The sequence below is a fragment of the Pipistrellus kuhlii genome, unplaced genomic scaffold (genome assembly GCF_014108245.1).
Source record: "Pipistrellus kuhlii isolate mPipKuh1 unplaced genomic scaffold, mPipKuh1.p scaffold_m20_p_53, whole genome shotgun sequence".
Classification (NCBI taxonomy): domain Eukaryota; kingdom Metazoa; phylum Chordata; class Mammalia; order Chiroptera; family Vespertilionidae; genus Pipistrellus; species Pipistrellus kuhlii.
Window position 1 is genome coordinate 1,607,009 of NW_023425555.1, and position 17,695 is coordinate 1,624,703.

General features: G+C 53.6%; 2 protein-coding genes across 4 annotated transcripts; one reads left to right on the forward strand and one right to left on the reverse strand.

Moving 5' to 3' along the window:
* Positions 1-18: 18 nt before the first annotated feature.
* On the reverse strand, positions 19-8,343 carry COQ4 (coenzyme Q4). 2 transcript variants are annotated; one of them, XM_036416275.2, is made up of 7 exons: positions 8,144-8,343; positions 7,913-8,044; positions 6,572-6,668; positions 5,965-6,067; positions 2,184-2,313; positions 1,552-1,645; positions 19-1,111 (listed from the first exon to the last, which is right to left on the reverse strand). In XM_036416275.2, exons 1-7 carry the CDS (start codon positions 8,211-8,213, stop codon positions 946-948), a joined length of 792 nt encoding a protein of 263 aa, XP_036272168.1. In that variant the 5' UTR covers positions 8,214-8,343; the 3' UTR covers positions 19-945. The 2 variants fall into 2 exon arrangements, with proteins under 2 accessions (XP_036272168.1, XP_036272169.1); XM_036416276.2 differs by lacking the exon at positions 6,572-6,668 and having other exon boundaries at positions 5,965-6,143.
* Positions 8,344-8,590: 247 nt separating this feature from the next.
* TRUB2 (TruB pseudouridine synthase family member 2) lies at positions 8,591-15,779 on the forward strand. Of its 2 annotated transcripts, XM_036416273.2 has the most exons (8): positions 8,592-8,772; positions 9,132-9,263; positions 10,830-10,904; positions 12,259-12,320; positions 13,350-13,431; positions 13,610-13,682; positions 14,393-14,529; positions 15,283-15,779. In XM_036416273.2, exons 1-8 carry the CDS (start codon positions 8,607-8,609, stop codon positions 15,633-15,635), a joined length of 1,080 nt encoding a protein of 359 aa, XP_036272166.1. In that variant the 5' UTR covers positions 8,592-8,606; the 3' UTR covers positions 15,636-15,779. The 2 variants fall into 2 exon arrangements, with proteins under 2 accessions (XP_036272167.1, XP_036272166.1); XM_036416274.2 differs by lacking the exon at positions 10,830-10,904 and having other exon boundaries at positions 8,591-8,772.
* The last annotated feature ends 1,916 nt before the right edge of the window (positions 15,780-17,695 follow it).

The following is a 17,695-nucleotide window of genomic DNA, read 5'->3' on the forward strand; positions in this document are numbered from 1 at the left end:
ACACACAGCAGTTATAACTACACTGTAGTTGTTATTGTCCACAGGGAAACGGAGGCGCAGGAAAACCAAGCAGGAGGCCTTGCAACCTGTGTTCCAGTTGCTCCAGCCAAGTCCTTGCCCATTCTGGGCCTTTGCTGCCCTGGCCACACGATGAGGAACCAGTCCCTCAAAACTCTAAAGGCTCTGCCATTCTAAATCCAGCCAGGGCCACGCACTCTTTCACTTGTCTGTCCCCATCCTTGGCTCTGACCCAGGACAATGCCTGGTTGCTGCTCCTCCACCTGTGCACACAGTGACACAATGGCTCCTGCCTCTGGTCCTCTCTCGGATGCTCTCTGGAGCACCACCCCCTGAAACCTGCGCAATGACCAGAGGCGGTGCTGTGTTCGTCCCCCTTTCGCTGATGAAATGGGGGAGGGTTTGCCCCAGGGCCTGGGCTAGAAATCCCCAGAGGAGTGAGGAGCTTCAATCTGGCCAACTCCAGGCCAGAGGTGGGCCAAGCGGCTGAAGCGCAGATGGGAGGCCCAAGGCTGCCATCAGCCAGCCCTGGGCGAAGGCAGGGAGGCAGGCGCTGACCGATGAAGCGGATACTCCCTCCCCCTTCTCCGGCCTTCGGGATTGGGTCGCATCTGCACTCCTGGGAGGACACCCAGGCTGGCACCCGGAAAGCGCTGGCTGGCAGGGAAGGCTCTAGGACCGGTGTGGACCAGCGCGAGTCCAGATGGCTGGTTCCCGCCCACGTGTGGCTCTCCTTGGGCAGCTCCAGGCTCCCTGGGAGCCGCCGGCACTGCCTGCCCCGCCTGGGTTGGCCTCAGAGCCACTCAGGAGTGTTAGGGCAAATTCTGATAAGTAATACCCAAGGGTCAATGTTCAAGAAGAGCAGCGAAGGGAGTGGCCCGGAGCCTTCGGCCTCCAGGGGAAGTGGGCGGGTGAGGGGAGGAGGGCCTAGGGCTGGATGTGCATGGGGGGGTCCGTGATGCCCAGCTCCTCCCGAAGGGCCGTCAGGGGCTGCTCCCAGCGCCGCTCGTAGTACAGGTTGAGGACACACGGGGCCCTGCGCCCGTTCTCCACTGCCCATGGGACCAGCTCCGAGTACAGCACTTGCAGTTGCCTGTGGGGCCGCAGAGGGAGAAAACAGAGGGTCCTGAGGGCCGGCAATGTGCCCAGCAGCCCATGTGCATTTCCTCAGCGGGTCCTCACACACACCCAAGAAGTAGTGATTATCGCCAGTTTTCCAATGAGGAAGCAGAAGCTCAGCGAGAATCCCGTGTCCGAAGCCACACATCCTCACCGCACCAAGCCCGGGTTTAAATTTCGGGTTACCTCACTCCAGAAACTAATGCTAGACTGCCCCCAGCCGCAACTGCATCCTCCTGCCCTGGCACCGAGGCCTGGCCAAGAGGCCCAGAGGCCCAGGGCCAGGCCCGTTCTCCCCCCCTGGCTTCCTGGAGGACCCCCCGAGGCTGCTGAGGAAGGCTGCGTGCTCTTCCTCTTCCTGGAGCCTTGGCCCCTCTGACATCTCCCTTGACCCCTCACCCCGTGAGAACTTACTGGACACTGAGTCGGATTGGTCCAAAGAGCGCGCCCAGGATGCACATGGGCAAGCCGGTCTGCACAGCCTCAAACCACTTCACCACGATCTCCCCTGCGGGACAGGGTAGGGACGGGGGTGGGAGGTGAGGAGGGGCCAGGAAGAGGCCAGGACCCTCATGGCAGGGAACAGTGAGGTGTCTGCTCCCTCTAAGGTGCCTCTTCTCTACAAGGCGTCAGCCATACTGTCTGGTCTGTGGTGTGCCCAGGCACTCGGCTTGGAGGGGTTGAGAGGGCCCAAGAAAGAGCCAGAGGAAGGGAGGGCTGGAGAGGAAGTCTGAGGTCAGACGCAGAGGATCTGACAGCCAGGCTAGTTCCTACAGGCCTCAGGGAGCTCTGGAGGGTGTGGGGAGAGGGAGCCTGCTGCTTGGATGCTGCTCTGTCTGTGCAGGAGCCGTGAGAGGTACTGGGGATGGCACAGATGCTACCAAGATGTTTGGATAAAGCAGAAAAATGAGGCACTGCGGCAGCTAACTGGTGGGTGGCAGAAACAGGCGAACCCTGCCCTGGCCCTAAACACAGACCCTGATGGTCGGGCTTGCTGGAGCATCCCGCCCTGCCCAACCCCCACTCTCAAGGCAGCTGGCACTCACCCAGGATGTTGGTGGGCATCCCCAGCAAGGTGTGTAGCATGTCGTGCACCTCCCGGTACCGCTGAATCACGTACGCCAGCTCCTCATCGTCCACGAATCGGGTGGGTGCCCGGGTATCTGGGGAGACCCTCTGACAACCATGAGCCTCCCCTAGACCCCTTTCCACAGTTCGAGGCCCCACTGCCAGCCTCCCCTGGACTCTGTCAATCAATCCCACCAAAACCATACCCTCAAGACTCCCCGGAGACTCAGCTTCTGTCTATACCTGCGGACAGGGGAATCCTTCGTGGTATTGGCAAGCCCTCAGCCCACACCAACTCACACACAGGTATGTAGCCTGTTGGGATGTTTGGTAAAAAAGCCCCAGGGAGAGGGGGAAGCAGGATCTTAATGGGGATAGAACTTCAGTTGGTCTCATAACAATGTGAGTATATTTAACTCTACTGAGCTGTCCATGTAGAGATGGATAAGATGGGAACATTTGAAAAATTTTCTTTATTGGTTGATTCATGTTAGAGAAGAGGGAGAGAAACATGATTTGTTGTTCTACTTATTGATGCATTTATTGGCTGATTCTTGCATGTACCTTGACCTGGGATCAAACCGGAAACCCTAGCATATCAGGACAATACTCTGAGTACCAAATGAGCCTGGCCAGGAAAGATGAGAAATTGTGTGTGTGTGTGTGTGTGTGTGTGTATGTGTTTTACCACAATTAGAAATCGAGGGGGGAAATAGATCCTTAGCATGAGCTAAGGCTCCTAGCCTGTTCTCTCCCACCACCCTCGGCTTCACTTCGATAATTCCTTCTCATCCTTTATGACCCTGCTTAAGTGTCCCCTCCAAGGGCAGAGTGTTCCTGGCCTTCAGACTGATCAGGCCCACAGTAGCATGCCGTACCTCCCTATGGCACTTGACATGACTGTGACTGTATCCTGTTTTAACGCATGTGCTTTTTGTTTTTAATGCATGTGCTCGTTAACGTCTCTTTCCTAGCCCTGGCTGTCCCATACAGCACCACTTGCCACATGTGGTCATTGAGCCTTGAAATGAAACAAATTCCAGCTGAGACATGTTATACGTGAAAATTAAACACTGGATTTCAAAGACTTAGTATGAGAATAGTGTCAACTCTCAAGAATTAAAAAATATTCACTACATGCTGAGAATGACCACAGGTTGAGAACTGCTAGCAGGGTCGCCTAAGACCATCGGAAAACACAGATATTTACACTACCATTCCTAACAGTAGCAAAATTACAGTTATGAAGTACACAACAAAAATAATTTCATGGTTGAAGGGTCACCACAACATGAGGAGCTGTATTAAAGGGTCGCGGCATTAGGAAGGTTGAGAACCACCTATCTAAGGGGTGGATACTGTTATGAGCCTCAGATACAGATAAGAAAAGTGAGCCTGCTGGTGTGGCTCAGAGGTTGAGCGTGGACCTATGAACCAGGAGATCACAGTTCGATTCCAGGGTTGCTGGCTTGATCCCCAGGAGGGAAGGGTGTGCTGGAGGCAGCCAATCAGTGACTCTCTCTTATCATTGATGTTTCTATCTCTCTCTCCCTTCCTCTCCGAAATCAATAAAAAAATATATTGGGGAGGGGGGGGATGAGACTCAGAGAGATAAAGTAACTTGCCCAAAGATCACACAACTCATCAAATGGCTGAACCAGGATTTGAAACAAAGTTTGCTGGATCCCAAAGCCAACAGCTTTGACACCCATTATTGATAAGCCTTGTAGGTGCCCTGGAAGATAAACATTAGGTCCCTTTGCCTCGGATAAGGCATCTGAGCCTCAGAAAGGCCAAATGACTCAAGAGGCTGGATTCTAACTCGCCTACTCTTAACTCCAAAGCTCACGCCTTACAATTTTGATGCCACAAGGACAACTGGCCACATTCCTTACCAATGTCCACTCAGGGAGGGTGATTTGTTTGAACTTTGAACTAAATCTCTGCTGGTTCAAAGGTGTTACTCACCTTTCACGAGCTGCTGGTTCCCATCCTCTGGAAGTGTCACAATTGCTAGGGCTGTTACCACAGCTGGGGCTGAGGGGGCAGGTTATTTTTCCAAGGATAATAACCTAGAGCAGTGGTTCTCGACTGTCCACCAGGGGACGTCTGCAAAGTCTGGAGACACGTGTGGTAGCTAGGACGTAGGGCGGTGCTACTGTCAGCCGGTGGAGAGGGAGGCTGCTAAACAGTCTACAAGGCACAGGACAGCCCCACAACAAAGGATGATCCGGCCCCCAAAATAATAGTGCCAAGGTGGAGAAACCCAATTCCAAAGAAACCTTCAGTCCCTCCTTCACCTCCTCAGCCTGGCTGGCTCCTGCGCTGGGTGGGATAGGTCCTTTTGGCGGGGGTGGGAGTGGGGGTGTGGGGGGGTGTACATGTTGGCGGGTGGGGGCAGGGGCAGGGGCTGTCTCCTAAAGTGTTTTTTAAAAAAAAAAAAATATATTTTATTGATTTTTTTACAGAGAGGAAGGGAGAGAAATAGTCAGAAACATCGATGAGAGAGAAACATCGATTAGCTGCCTCCTGCGGGCCCCCCGCACCCCCACTGGGGATGTGTCTGCAACCAAGGTACATGCCCTTGACCGGAATCGAACCTGGGACCCTTCAGTCCGCAGGCCGACGCTCTATCCACTGAGCCAAACCGGTCTCGGCTAAAGTGGTTTTATAAGTCAGATGTTCCTCTCCTGCTTGAAAACCTCAGTGGCTTCCTATTGATCCTATTACAAAATACAGACTCCTCCCCATGGCTGGCAGGCCCGGCCCGGCTGACCTCTCTCTGTGGCCACATGGGTAGGTCTCCCTCTCCTTACACTCACAGAGTCTCACACTTGCCAATCCCTCGGAATGGTCCTCCTAGGTTTCCTCAGGGCTGGCTCCTCCTTCTTAGTCTCCCATGACCGCCGCATCAAAAGTGGCCAGCCCCACTCCCACGCTCGTTCTGTCTCCTGATTGCTGTCCTCATAGCACCGCCTGCTAGAATGGAAGCCCACAGGCAGGCTGTTGGCTGTTCTTCTCACTGTATCCAATTACTACGAACAGTGTCTGGTAAGTTCTAAGTACTCAATAAATACTTTACATGAGTTTTATAGGACCATTTCTTTCTTTTACTGTTTTATTTACCTCCCCAGCCAGAATACTAGCTCCATGAGGGCAGAGATTGTGCCTGGCTAGTTCACTATTATGTCTCCGGGACCTGGAACAACGTGATGACACATGCCAGATGCTAAACACATGAATGAGTGCCTCAGTAATTGGGACCCTCCCCCATCCACAACCCGCCACCGGGGGCTGGAGAGTGCCACGACCTGCCATCCCCTAGGGAAGCATATGCTCTGGAACTGGGGACACAGGGCAGCAGTTAGCAGCATGACCTGGGTGTGCATACCCCGCACTGCTTCCATGAACACTGGCTGTATGAAGCCAGCAAGTTGCTTAACTCCTCTGAGCCTCATCTGTTCAAAGGGGATAATAAAACGTACGTGACGGCATTATTGGGAGGATTCAGCAAGATCATGTGAGCCTGGCATCTGGAGAGCAGGAAGAGGTTAATAAATGCAGCCAGAATTCTCCACTGGAGCGGTTACTGGCCCATTTACCTGTCCCAGAGAGCATGGCAAAGCCTTGGCACCAGAGACTGAAAAGTACTCCTGCCCATGGTGGCAACTCAGGCCCCCTCCTTCCTTGGGACGTCACTCCCATGCCACTCATCTGAGTTTCCCGGCGGGGCCAAAGGCACGGACACTGGGCACTCACATTCACATCCAGGAAACGGAGATACTCGCGGCCGAGGGAGCCCTCAGGCAGGCTCTGGAGCTTGTCCAGGTCAAGGGTGGACAGAGAGATCCGGGGACGCTCCCTGCAAGGCAGAAGGCAGGACCTGGGTATTGGGAGGGCACCAGCTAAGGCAGGTAAAAGGCCCAGCTGGAACAAGGCTGAGAGAGGTGAAGGGGCAGAGCAGCAAGGGGGCCACAAGTCCTGAGGGAGCTTCTTCTGGTGGCAGGGACTGTGCTTCCTGCCTACAGGGGCACAGAGTGGGCAGGCAGACCTCAGAGGTGGTCAGGGCACTCACCAAGGGCACTGCAAGAAGGGGTGAGGGCACAGCTAGCACGTGTCATGGGAGCTTAGAGAGGATATGGAGCCCTGTGGCTGGAACTGGGCCCAGGCCACCGGATGGGACTACCCAGGGGTCATCGTAGTGTCTGTATGAATGGCATCCCTGGAGTTTAGCAGTGCCCAGCCTGTGCAGCCATCCACAGCCAGGATAGGGGGAGCTCCCTAGAGGAACAGGACTGACACAATGTGACTCGAGAGCCCCCACAGAATATTCCCAACCAACACCCCAGGCAGAGCTGGCACCTACTGCAGGATCTGGGCGCCCTCTGGGTCCCTCTTCATCTGGTCCCTGAGGATCTTCAGGGCATAACATCCTGTGGTCTCCCCTAGCACTGCAACCATGTCTGAAAGGAAATTGGGACAAATACGGGATATGATTAGGTAAGTTACTTGACCTGGTCTGAGTCTTACTTTCCTAACTGATAAAGATCTACCACTCAGGAGGATTCATGTTAAACACTTAGCAAATCATCCCCACACTTAGGGCTCAATATACCTATACTCGTTAGTATTGCTGTTACCAGTCTACTGGGATGAGGTGGCTCTGGTTAGCACAGTGCTTCCCGGATCACTGTCACATCCATTATCACCACACACTCTATGGTCTTCATTGACAAGTACAAGCTTTGCGATCAGTGTATTGAGTTTGTCCAGGTGCAGTCGCTATCTAGGTGATCTTGCATAAACTGCTTCACGTTTCCAAGCCCCAGTGTCCTAGATTGTGAAGGGCAGATAACACCTTTCTAATAGGGTTAATGTAGAAATCAAACCATCATGCATAATAAAGCACTTAGCACAGGGAGCAGCCAGAATGTGCTCAGTGAGCAGTCAGCATTATAATTTTTTTTAATTATTTTTTTTACAGAGAGGAAGAGAGAGGGATAGAGAGTTAGAAACATCAATGAGAGAAACATCGATCAGCTGCCTCCAGCCCACTCCCCACTGGGGATGTGCCCGCAACCACATGCCATTGACCGGAATCGGCCGGATTTGAACCTGGGACTGTTCCGTCCGCAGGCCGAGGCTCTATCCGCTGAGCCAAACCGGTTAGGGCAGCATTAACATTTTTATTAGCAGGAGTAATAGTACTCTCCAGACGCAAGAAGCCCGGGAGGGATGAGAAAGGCATGGTAGACTCTTAGAATGTTGTAGTGATGCACCCAGCAAACGTTTATCGAGTCTTTATTACGGGCCAGGCATTATCCAAAATGCTGTCGATACAGTGAATGGGGCAGTCATGGTCCCTAACTTACAAAGTTTAATTTCCGGTGCGATGTTATCATTCAATGGTGCTTATAAATCACCTATTTAGTCCAGACGTTGTCACTGTGGCTGGATGACAGACTATCCTGGGAAGTCGTTTCCAAGGGGAGAGGCTCAGATTCCAGGCCCCTTCCTCCTGCCCTCTCCACACCTGACAGATACGGAACCCGGGCATCTGCATTTTTATGAGTGTACCGGGTGATGATGAGGTACAGCCACCAGCCTTGGGTACCCGGACCTAGTCTATTCCCCAGTGACCCGTAGGAAACGGAAATTGTGACAGAGGTCGGGGCCTCCCGGGGAGCGCGGGGCATGGCCGCCTTACCGTGGCGGTACGGGTTGTAGAGGGCCATGCCCGCAGAGCCGGCGGTCAGCAGCACCTTCTGCAGCAGGGACGTGGGGATGTGTTCTGGGTAGAGCAAGCCGGCGCCATGGCTGGCCGTTCGGAGGGGCGCATCTGCGGGGCAAGAAAAAGGCCCGGGTCAAAAGCGCGTGGGGCGGCGCGGGGGTGGGGCGTGGGGACGACCCCAAAACTTCCTCGGTCTCCGCCACTTGCCTGCAGCAGGGCCAGGGAGAGCTCGGAACAGACGGAGGGGACGCAGGGTCCCGCGCAGCAGCGTCACCATGACAGCACGGCTGCGCCGAGGTCGCGGGAGGACAGCCGGGCCGCAGCTCCAAACGTCCCTGGCGACCGAGCCGGAAGGTCAGAACTCGGTCCCTGTTACTCTGAGGAGGGCCTTTGGGAGGCGGGGAGTAGGGCCGAGGAAAGGGCTCTCTCGCCAAATATGAGCAGTGAACCCAGGCGATCTGTCTGCTTCCTACTCTACGGATGAAAACTCCTTGTTTCACTTCACCCCGGAAGGGTCTCCGCGTCAGACCGGCCAGCACGGGGCTTCGGCGACGGAACACACTTCCTTTTCCGCACACCGTTCCCCCCGGAGGATGTTAGGGGGAGGACCACTTCCGGCTGAGAAGCCTGACGGCACCCATTGTAAGGACTCTATTTGGAGCGGGACCGTATGGCACTTCCGGTCGTCCGGCTTTGCCTGGATCCTGCGCCGCCGCGGGCTGCAGACATGGGGGCGGCCGGCGTGGCCCGGCTACACGGGCTCTTTGCGGCCTACAAGCCCCCGGGGCTGCACTGGAAGCACCTGCGGGACACGGTGGAGCTGCAGCTGCTGAAGGGTGAGTGCCTTTATCTAGCCAGACTCCCGCTCTCCCGGGAATCCTTTCCCGCTTCTGATCCTCTAGCAAAATAGTCATGTGATCTAGTCGCCTGGGCAGAGCGTTTTTCTAATCATGTGTGCCGCCTCACCTTCCCTTGGGTTCAAATGGGTGAACAGACTCGGTATTGTCCGTTGTCATGAGCAGTAAGTAAGTAATAGGGTTGAGATTTGAACTCGTCTGTTGCCTAACTACTGTTCTGTTCGCTGGTGCGCACCTTGGGTTCTCGTCTGTCTCCCGCATCTCCGCACTTCCCTGCCCCGCCTCCCCCAGGTGTTTGGACAGAATTGACAAGATGTCCTTTGCCTGTGTATGCACAGGTCTCAATGCTAGGAAGCCTCCTGCCCCTCAACAGCGTGTTCGCTTTCTGCTGGGCCCCGTGGAAGGCAGCGAAGAGAAGGAGCTGACCCTCACGGCCACCAGTGTGCCCAGCCTCACCAACCATCCGCTGGGTAAGGCACATTCGGGGCAGGGTGGGGGTTACTTTGCAGGAAACCGCTGCCCAGAGTCAGTGTCCCAGTCAGTGCTCAGACTCCTGTCTCAGACTTTTGGAGGGCCACAGTGGAGTTGAAGTGTTTGGCAAGAAATATGCAAATTTTAGTAAATACTTCAGGCTTTGCAGGTTCAGATCTGCCATTGTAGCGCAAAAGCAGCTGTAGGCAGTATGTAAAGCAACGAGCCTGTTTGTATCTCAATAAAACTTTATTTATGGATACTGACCTTTGAATTTCATAAGTCACAAACTATTATTCACTTGATTTTTTTAAAATATTTTATTGATTTTTTTTTGCCCCCCTCCCTCCCTCCCTCCCACACATCCCCTCCCTCCCCAGAGTTTTGTGTCCATTGGTTGTACTTATAAGCATGTATAAAAGTCCTTCGGTTGATCTATTATCTCCCCCAGATCTTCCTCCCCTCCCCGCTGTAATTTGACAGTCTACTTGTTGATATACTGTCTCTATATCTATCTTTTGGTTCATCAGTTTATAATGCTCTTTATTATCCACAAATGAGTGAGGTCATGTGGTGTTTCTCTTTCATTGATTGGCTTATTTCACTCAGCATGATGTTCTCCAATTCCATCCAGGTTGCTGCAAATGATGAGAATTCCTTCTTTTTTATGGCAGCATAGTATTCCATTGTGTAGATGTACCACAGTTTTTGGATCCAATCATCTGCTGACGGGCACCTAGGCTGTTTCCAAATCCTAGCTATTGTAGATTGTGCTGCTATGAACATAGGGGTGCATATGTCCTTTCTGATTGGTGTTTCTAGTTTCTTGGGATATATTCCTAGAAGTGGGATTACTGGGTCAAATGGGAGTTCTATTTTCAGTTTTTTGAGGAAACTCCACACTGTTCTCCACAGTGGTTGCACCAGTCTGCATTCCCACCAGCAGTGCACGAGGGTTCCTTTTTGATTTTTTTTTTAATCTGTGAAAAATGGGGGGAAATTTAACTCATAGGCCATTATAAAAACAGGCTTGCGGATTTGTCCTGTGGACTGTAGTTTGCTGAGCTTTACTGTTCTCGGCCTCCAGGTAGGAATTGAGACCCTCGGGTAGCAGTCTTTTTTTTAAATATATTTTTTAAATTAAATTATTTTTGTACCTATACCAATGTCCCCCCCTCCCAAACATCCCCTCCCTCCCCATAGTTTTGTGTCCATTGGTTGTACTTGCATGCATGTATATAAGTCCTTCGGTTGATTTTTTTTTTTTTTTCCGGGTAGCAGTCTTAAGGAGGTAGAAGACGATGGGAGGCTTTAGGAAGACCAAGGGGAACCTCTAAGCCTCTTCAGCAGCGACTCTGTAACAATCACAAGTGTGGTATATTAAGGGTCTGCTTTGTACTAGATACTGTGTAAGCCTTTCCCAAATAACTTCTCATTGAAACTTCACCACAATCCCATGAGGTCCAACCTATAGCTGTAAGGCTACATGCTAATTATGAGGTCATCACACAGCCCAGAGCCAACCTGATTTGTTGAGGAAAAGTACCGCATTTGTTTCTTTCTAGTACGTGGACCAGCATTCACCAGCCTGAAGATTGGCATGGGACACCGGCTGGATGTCCAGGCATCTGGGGTGGTTGGTAGGTGAGGGGGTGCAGTCATTTGGGCTTGGGGGAGGATTGGGAGATACCAGGAGCCCAGCCCACTTCTAACCTGACACCCATTTCCCACCACTATGCTCCCCTGATTCTCGCCCCAAATCTGACCAGCTGGAGGGAAATGGGAAGTCAGAATCACCTATCTATATCAAGTGATCTCTGCATGTGATGTGGTACAAAGCCATTTGTGCACATGTATGCACCACAGCAGCCTCACTAGGTAGGTATTATATGATTTTGTGAATGAAGCAGTAAGGTTACGTGACTTGTCCTAGGTCGCATGGCTAGTGAATGCCCTTGGTCCAGAGAGGGGAAGCCATCATCCACTTTCGTGGGGTAGCCGAGCACGTGACTCTGGCCTCACTAGCGAGGGTCTGGCCACACAAAGCCCTGAGTCATGAGCCATCTGTGTCCTCAGGGTCAGGCGGTGTTTACATCCGTATGCGACAGTCACTCCCCTTGTCTTGCTTCCTGGGGCACTGGCAGGCAGACATGATCTCATGCCCCCCTCCCTGTCGAGGCGTGAATGGAGGATCATTCTCTCCTTCAGCCAGAGGGAGAAACAGCCGGGGAAAGGCAGGGAGTGGCCACAATGCCCTCATTTATGGGGCCCTTGCTTTGTGCTGACTGCTTCCTGTGCGCAGCCTCAGTCTTCACGACCGGGGCCCGGCAGTGTTTCCATCCCCACTTGGCTGATGAAGAGCCTGAAGCCGAGGAGGTGAAGGACATGCTTAGAGCCTCTCCTGATTTCAGTCCGGTCTCTGACTGGGCCAGTGGTCTCTGACTGGGCCAGTGGTCTCTTGCTTTTGAGAGCATCAGAAACCCCTGGAAAGCCCTGGCCGGTGTGGCTCGGTTGGTTGGTTGGTTGTCATCGGGTACACCAAAAGGTTGCTTGTTCAGTTCCTGGTCAGGGCACGTGCCCAGGTTGCAGGCTTGATCCCAGTAGGGGGCATGCGGGAAGCAGCCTATCAATGTTTTCCTTTCACAGTCATGTTTCTCTCTCTTTCCCCCTCTCCCTTCCTCTCTCTCTAAAAAACAATTTAAAATCCTTCAAAAAGAAAGAAAGAAAGAAAGAAACCCCTGGAGAGCTTGCTAAGCATCCTAGGCCCCTCCCCCCCACAAGTCAGAGTCAGTGCTGATGGGTGGGACCCAGGAATCCACACTGTCATATATACCCAGAGGAGCTCACTTGCTTCCTGTACAAGAAGCTGTCCTTGCCCCCTGCTGGCTTCAGCGGCATCGGAGGTGGGGATATTCTGATGGCAGGTGTGGGGGTTGGGTCTGAGGGAAACGGGAAGGTAGTGCTGGATGTGAGATCAGCCTGGGTTCCTTTCAGTGCTCGGCGTGGGACAGGGATGCAGTCTCCTCACTGACATGTACCACGCACACCTCACCAAGGTACAGGGGGCTGGGGACAGCCTGCTTATCCTCTGATCCTTTCCCTGGGGTCACTGGTGGGGTTCTGAAGCTGAGAGGATCCCATTGGGAACAGCCAGACCATAAGGAAGCATGTGTTTATGGCCATATGCTATGGAAGAGTAAGTGACGTAACCATGACAGCTGGCATTGCGTGCTGACTGCCCTGTGCTGAGCACTGTCTATGGACTCCCTGCAAAGTGGGGTCTGTTGTTAACCCTTTCTGCAGATGAGGGGACTCAGAGAGAGGATGTCACTTGCTCAGGGTCCTGCGGCCTGAAGGACAGAGCTGGAGTTTGACCCGGGATCTGTCCGACACCGGAGCCTGATCATGACCCCACTTCATTCTCTCCCCAAGACTAAGAGGTGGATATCACCGGCTAAGCATCAGGGCAATCTGGCACCACAAATGTGTGCAATGGGTGTCATGTTAGAAAGTCCATGTTTTTGATGGTTAAGAGCACAAATTCTGGAGCCAAAAGCAGCTTCTACCTGTGCCAGCGATGGGTCCTTGTGTGGATGACTTAACATCTGTGCGCCATCTCTTAAATGGGAACGGTAATAGTACCTCTTCTGTACTCGGGTCCCTTTGAAGATTAGATCAGTGACTACATGCCACGTAGCCCATGGTAAATGCTGTCAGTGCCACTGTTATCTCTGTCATCATTGTCGTCATTACTCTGAGTTGTGGCAGAGGCATTCAGCCGCATGGATCCTACTCCGAGGGGGTGAAAGAAGCCCACAGGCTGTGCTCGGCGGGGCCCAGCATGACAGATGGTCAGGTTTGTGGAGTGGAAAGGCGTGGAGTGGTTGCAGTATGTCCTTCAGTGCCCTTGGTGGGCTGCCAGGCCTGACTGTGTAGGAAAGTCCAGCATCCTTCCCCTGGGGACAGTGGGCAGCCAGGCATGGACTGAGGACCCAGTGGCCCCAGCCTCAGCCTAGCACCTCCCTCCTCAGTGCTGAGGCTCAGAGCAGGGACACAACTGGACCTTCCCCTCCCTGTCCTCGCAGGATTACACGGTTCTCGGCCTCCTGGGCAAAGCCACAGATGACTTCCGCGAGGACGGGCGGCTGGTGGAGAGGACGACGTATGGTGAGCGCCCTGGAGCCCGGGCGTGTGGGTGGAGCAGCCGAGGCCTCTCAACCCCCAACGGAGCAGAGGATGCTCTGCATCCTTCAAATTCTGAGGCTGGTTTGGAGGAGGCAGTTTGTCAGGCTGCTGTTGCCCAGCTTCACAGCTACCTGTGTGCTAACCATCCCTTTCTTTTCAGACCACGTGACCAGAGAGAAACTGGACCGAATCCTGGCCGTGATCCAAGGCTCCCATCAGAAGGCCCTGGTGACGTAAGTGGGGCCCCACCCACACCTCCCTGGAACGGCCCTTTAGGTGCTGGAAGATCAGGAGTTGTGTCCCACCGGGCTCCCTTAGCCTCCCTCAGGGGCAGATTCCACGGATCTTTTCAGAGTCTGAAACCAGACATGAACCATTCATTCCTTTTTAAAAAAATATATTTTATTGATTTTTTTACAGAGAGGAAGGGAGAGGGAGAGTTAGAAACGTCGATGAGAGAGAAACATTGACTAGCTGCCTCTTGCACATCCCCTATCGGGGATGTGCCAGCAACCAATGTACATGCCCTTGACCGGAATCGAACCTGGGACCTTTCAGTCCACAGACCGACGCTCTACCACTGAGCCAAACCGGTTTCGGCCATTCCTTCCTTCTGTGTTGGGTCATAGGCCAGGCCTTGGGGACACTGAGGGGAACGGAACACCAGCTGCCCTCCTAGGGAGTGTACAATCTGATGAAGAGGCGCAGCCAGGGCGCGGGAGCAGTCCGCCCTCGTGTGAGTTGAAGTTGGGGGAGTGTGCAGAGGAGGACAGGCTGCATTTACAGATTGGAAGGCAGAGAAGACAGGTGCTGTGGGCCCTGGAGGGGAAGGGGAGATGGAGAGGCATGGAGAGCTTCAGGAGTGGCCAGGGCCAGGGCTAAGCATCAGCCCAGTTCCCCACCCCACGCCAGCCACCCACGCCTGTCCACCTCCTGCTCCCAGGTACTCCAACCTCGATCTGCAGACCCAGGAGGCCTACGAGATGGCCGTGAAGGGCTTGATCCGGCCCATGAACAAGTCCCCGATGCTGGTAACCGGCATCCGATGCCTCCGCTTTGCGCCTCCAGAATTCCTCTTAGGTAAGTTGCCCAGGAAGTGGGAGCAGGGAGATGGGACTCCACGGAATGCCCGGCACCTGCCAGCCCCGAACTCTGCTGCCCAAGGCGGCAAGGACTGCCTGCCTACCAGCTCCAGCTGGACTTGGCGATCATAGGCACACAGAACAAATGCTGTCCTGTCTTCTGCCAAGACACCCTTTGTAGCCAGGACTTAACAAGCAGCTGTTAGGTTTAGCGGCTCCAGAGCCACCCGCTGCTTCTAGCAGATGTGGGCCTTTAGACAGCATTCTCACTTCCCGTCCCACCCAACCTAGCCCTCCCCCCATCCCCCACTACTCACACTGCTGCTTCTCCACTGATCACATTACCGAGGGCTCCATTTCTGGGCACTAACCAAGACTTCCCATGCTAAACACCTGATAGTATCAGTTATCCCTTGGACTCCTCATAGCCACCCATTTTACAGATGAGCAAACCAAGTCTTACAGCTGTGCTTTGACTTTGACCTGCCCACACCTCACCTGGGGGTCTTCTCACAAGGCACCTCTGACTCAGCAGGTCTGGGTGGGGCCTGAGATTTTGTCTAATCACCTTTCCCTACGGGGTGGCTCTCAGGCAACACTGAATAGCAAAGCCCTGGAGAACTAAGGGGTTTTGCTGAGGTTATTTCACAGCGAGGAGGTACCCCAGGGTGTGGATCTAGATTAGCCGGCACCCGAGGCTGTGCTGCTGACTACCTGTCTGTTGCGTCTGTTGTTGCCTTGTCGCCGGCAGAGGTGCAGTGCATGAACGAGACGCAGAAGCAGCTGCGGAGTCTGGTGCATGAGATCGGCCTGGAGCTGAAGACCACCGCTGTCTGCTCTCACGTGCGGCGCACGCGGGATGGCTGCTTCACCCTGGACGATGCCCTCCTGAGGACCCAGTGGAACCTGAACAGCATCCAGGACGCCATGCAGGCCGCAGCCCCCCGGGTGGCAGCCGAGCTGGAGAAGAACTTGAGGCTGCGGCTGGGCACCCAGCAGCTCCAGGGTCCAGGCTGGCAGGGGGACAACGAGGGGCCAAGCCCTGCCTTGGAAGGCCGGACGGCTGGTGGGGCAGCGGTGGGTAAAGGTCAGAGTTGTTCATGAGCTGGGATGGCTGACTGCAGAGAGAGCAGGGGAAGTTCTATTACATGTGACGTGAACCTTTGAAGCTGTAGGAGAAAACACTTGACCCAACTGAAAAGGAAAAACTTCTACATGGAGAAAAACACTATATGCGCATGACAAACTGATAAAAATATTTGCGTCTGGCCGAAGCCGGTTTGGCTCACTGGATAGAGCGTAGATCTGAGGACTGAAGGGTCCCAGGTTTGATTCCGGTCAAGGGCATGTACATTGGTGTGGGCACATCCCCGGTAGAGGGTGTGCAGGAGGCAGCTGGTCCATGTTTCTTTCTGATCGATGTTTCTAGCTCTATCCCTCTCCCTTCCTCTCTAAAAAATCAATAAAATATATATATTTTAAAAAATTTGCGTCTGAACCTTGAGCTGTGGAATCTGTTGACTCCAGGCAGTGTCAGATTTGAGTTAAACTGTAGGACACGGTGTGGGTCCACCAAGAGCTGCAGAATTGCTTGGTATGGGAGATGCCACGTGCCCTGTGTCAGAAGCACTGCGTGCAGAGGACAGTTTCCCTTCATCTGTGTGTGTGTAGCATGTGTGTGGAATGAACCCCAATGGTTAATTTTTTTACCCAAGTGGAATTATACTCAGTGTGGCAAATGGCTTTCCTTGAACAATAAGAGCGTGGTCATTTCTCCATCTGCCCATCAGGTATGGTGCTCCTTCCTGCAGACCCTGTGGGGGAGGCCAGGTCACAGGGCTCCGGTGAAGAGCTCGGCCTCGGTTCTGTCATCTTACCGAACCTCTCAGGGTGAAGAGCCAGCGTGCTCAGTGTTTGTTCCTGCGGAAGGGCTCTTAGCCCTTGGCCTCTGGCACTCAGCGATAACGCAAGAGACGGCAGACATTAGCTGCCACTCTCTTCCTGAAAGGCTAGACTGATGCCATGGCTGCAGATGGCGCCCAGGACCCAGGGCCCAGCCCGCAGCCTGGGCAGGTGTGGTCAGCAGGCCAGTGACCTGAAGGGGAGATGATGTCAGTGACATGAGTAACAGCTGGCACTCACTGAGGCCTGTGCTAAGAGCTTTGCAGTCAGTGACCACCTCACATGAAACTAGTGATCCCCCTTGTATGGAAGGAAAGCTGCTAGGGAGAGCCACCTGCCTGGCAGAGGGCGTCTTCGTCTGCACAAGACCTGCCCCTCCATGATTTCTGACCCGGTAGCTGCTGGACATCAGTCTAACCGGCATGCCTCCCCAATCTGCCCCAGAGGAGACTGCAGAGCGGTCTTCCCTCTTCAGGGTGGCTCTAACCATGACGAGGCTGAGCCAAGAGCCGGGCTCTCCACCTGTGCTTGCTCAAGCCACATTCACCGCCACTTCCTGTTTAGCATCTCCAGATATCCGACTCCCCCACCCCCCCATTACACCAGCCCTCCCTCAGACTAGAACCCCCAGGGAATTTAATCCCCATTTTACAGATGGAGAAACTGAGGCCTAAGAAGGTAATACTTGCCTGGGCCTCACAGCCAGTCAAGGGTAGATTTGAACTGGACACTCTGGCTCCAGAGCCCATGCTCTTAATCTCTCTTAACCATGCTCTTAATCTCTCTTTTTTCTTTTAAAATATATTTTATTGATTTTTTACAGAGAGGAAGAGAGAGGGATAGAGAATCAGAAACATCGATGAGAGAGAATCATTGATCAGCTGCCTCCTGCACACCCCCTACTGGGGATGTGCCCGCAACCAAGGTATATGCCCTTGACCGGAACTGAACCTGGGACCCTTCAGTCCGCAGGCTGACACTGAGCCAAACCGGTTTCGGCGACCTCTCTATCTTTTTTTTTTTTTTTTTTTTAATATATTTTATTGATTTTTTACAGATAGGAAGAGAGAGGGATAGAGAGTTAGAAACATCGATGAGAGAGAATCATCGATCAGCTGCCTCTTGCACAACCCTACCGGGGACGTGCCCGCAACCAACGTACATGCCCTTGACCGGAATCGAACCCGGGACCTTTCAGTCCGCAGGCAGACGCTCTACCACTGAGCCAAACCGGTTTTGGCGACCTCTCTATCTTGACGTTG

Bases quoted from the DNA above. Each gene is read 5' to 3' on its own strand.
- TRUB2 (XM_036416273.2), top strand. From the start codon at position 8,607: ATGGCACTTCCGGTCGTCCGGCTTTGCCTGGATCCTGCGCCGCCGCGG. The intron at 10,905-12,258 runs GTAGGTGAGGGG...GGTTCCTTTCAG, and splicing joins CCAGGCATCTGGGGTGGTTG to TGCTCGGCGTGGGACAGGGA. The intron at 12,321-13,349 runs GTACAGGGGGCT...CTGTCCTCGCAG, and splicing joins ACCACGCACACCTCACCAAG to GATTACACGGTTCTCGGCCT.
- COQ4 (XM_036416275.2), bottom strand. From the start codon at position 8,213: ATGGTGACGCTGCTGCGCGGGACCCTGCGTCCCCTCCGTCTGTTCCGA. The intron at 6,068-6,571 runs GTAGGTGCCAGC...TCTGCCTTGCAG, and splicing joins GAGGGCGCCCAGATCCTGCA to GGAGCGTCCCCGGATCTCTC. The intron at 1,646-2,183 runs GTGAGTGCCAGC...CCTGTCCCGCAG, and splicing joins GATGCCCACCAACATCCTGG to GGGAGATCGTGGTGAAGTGG.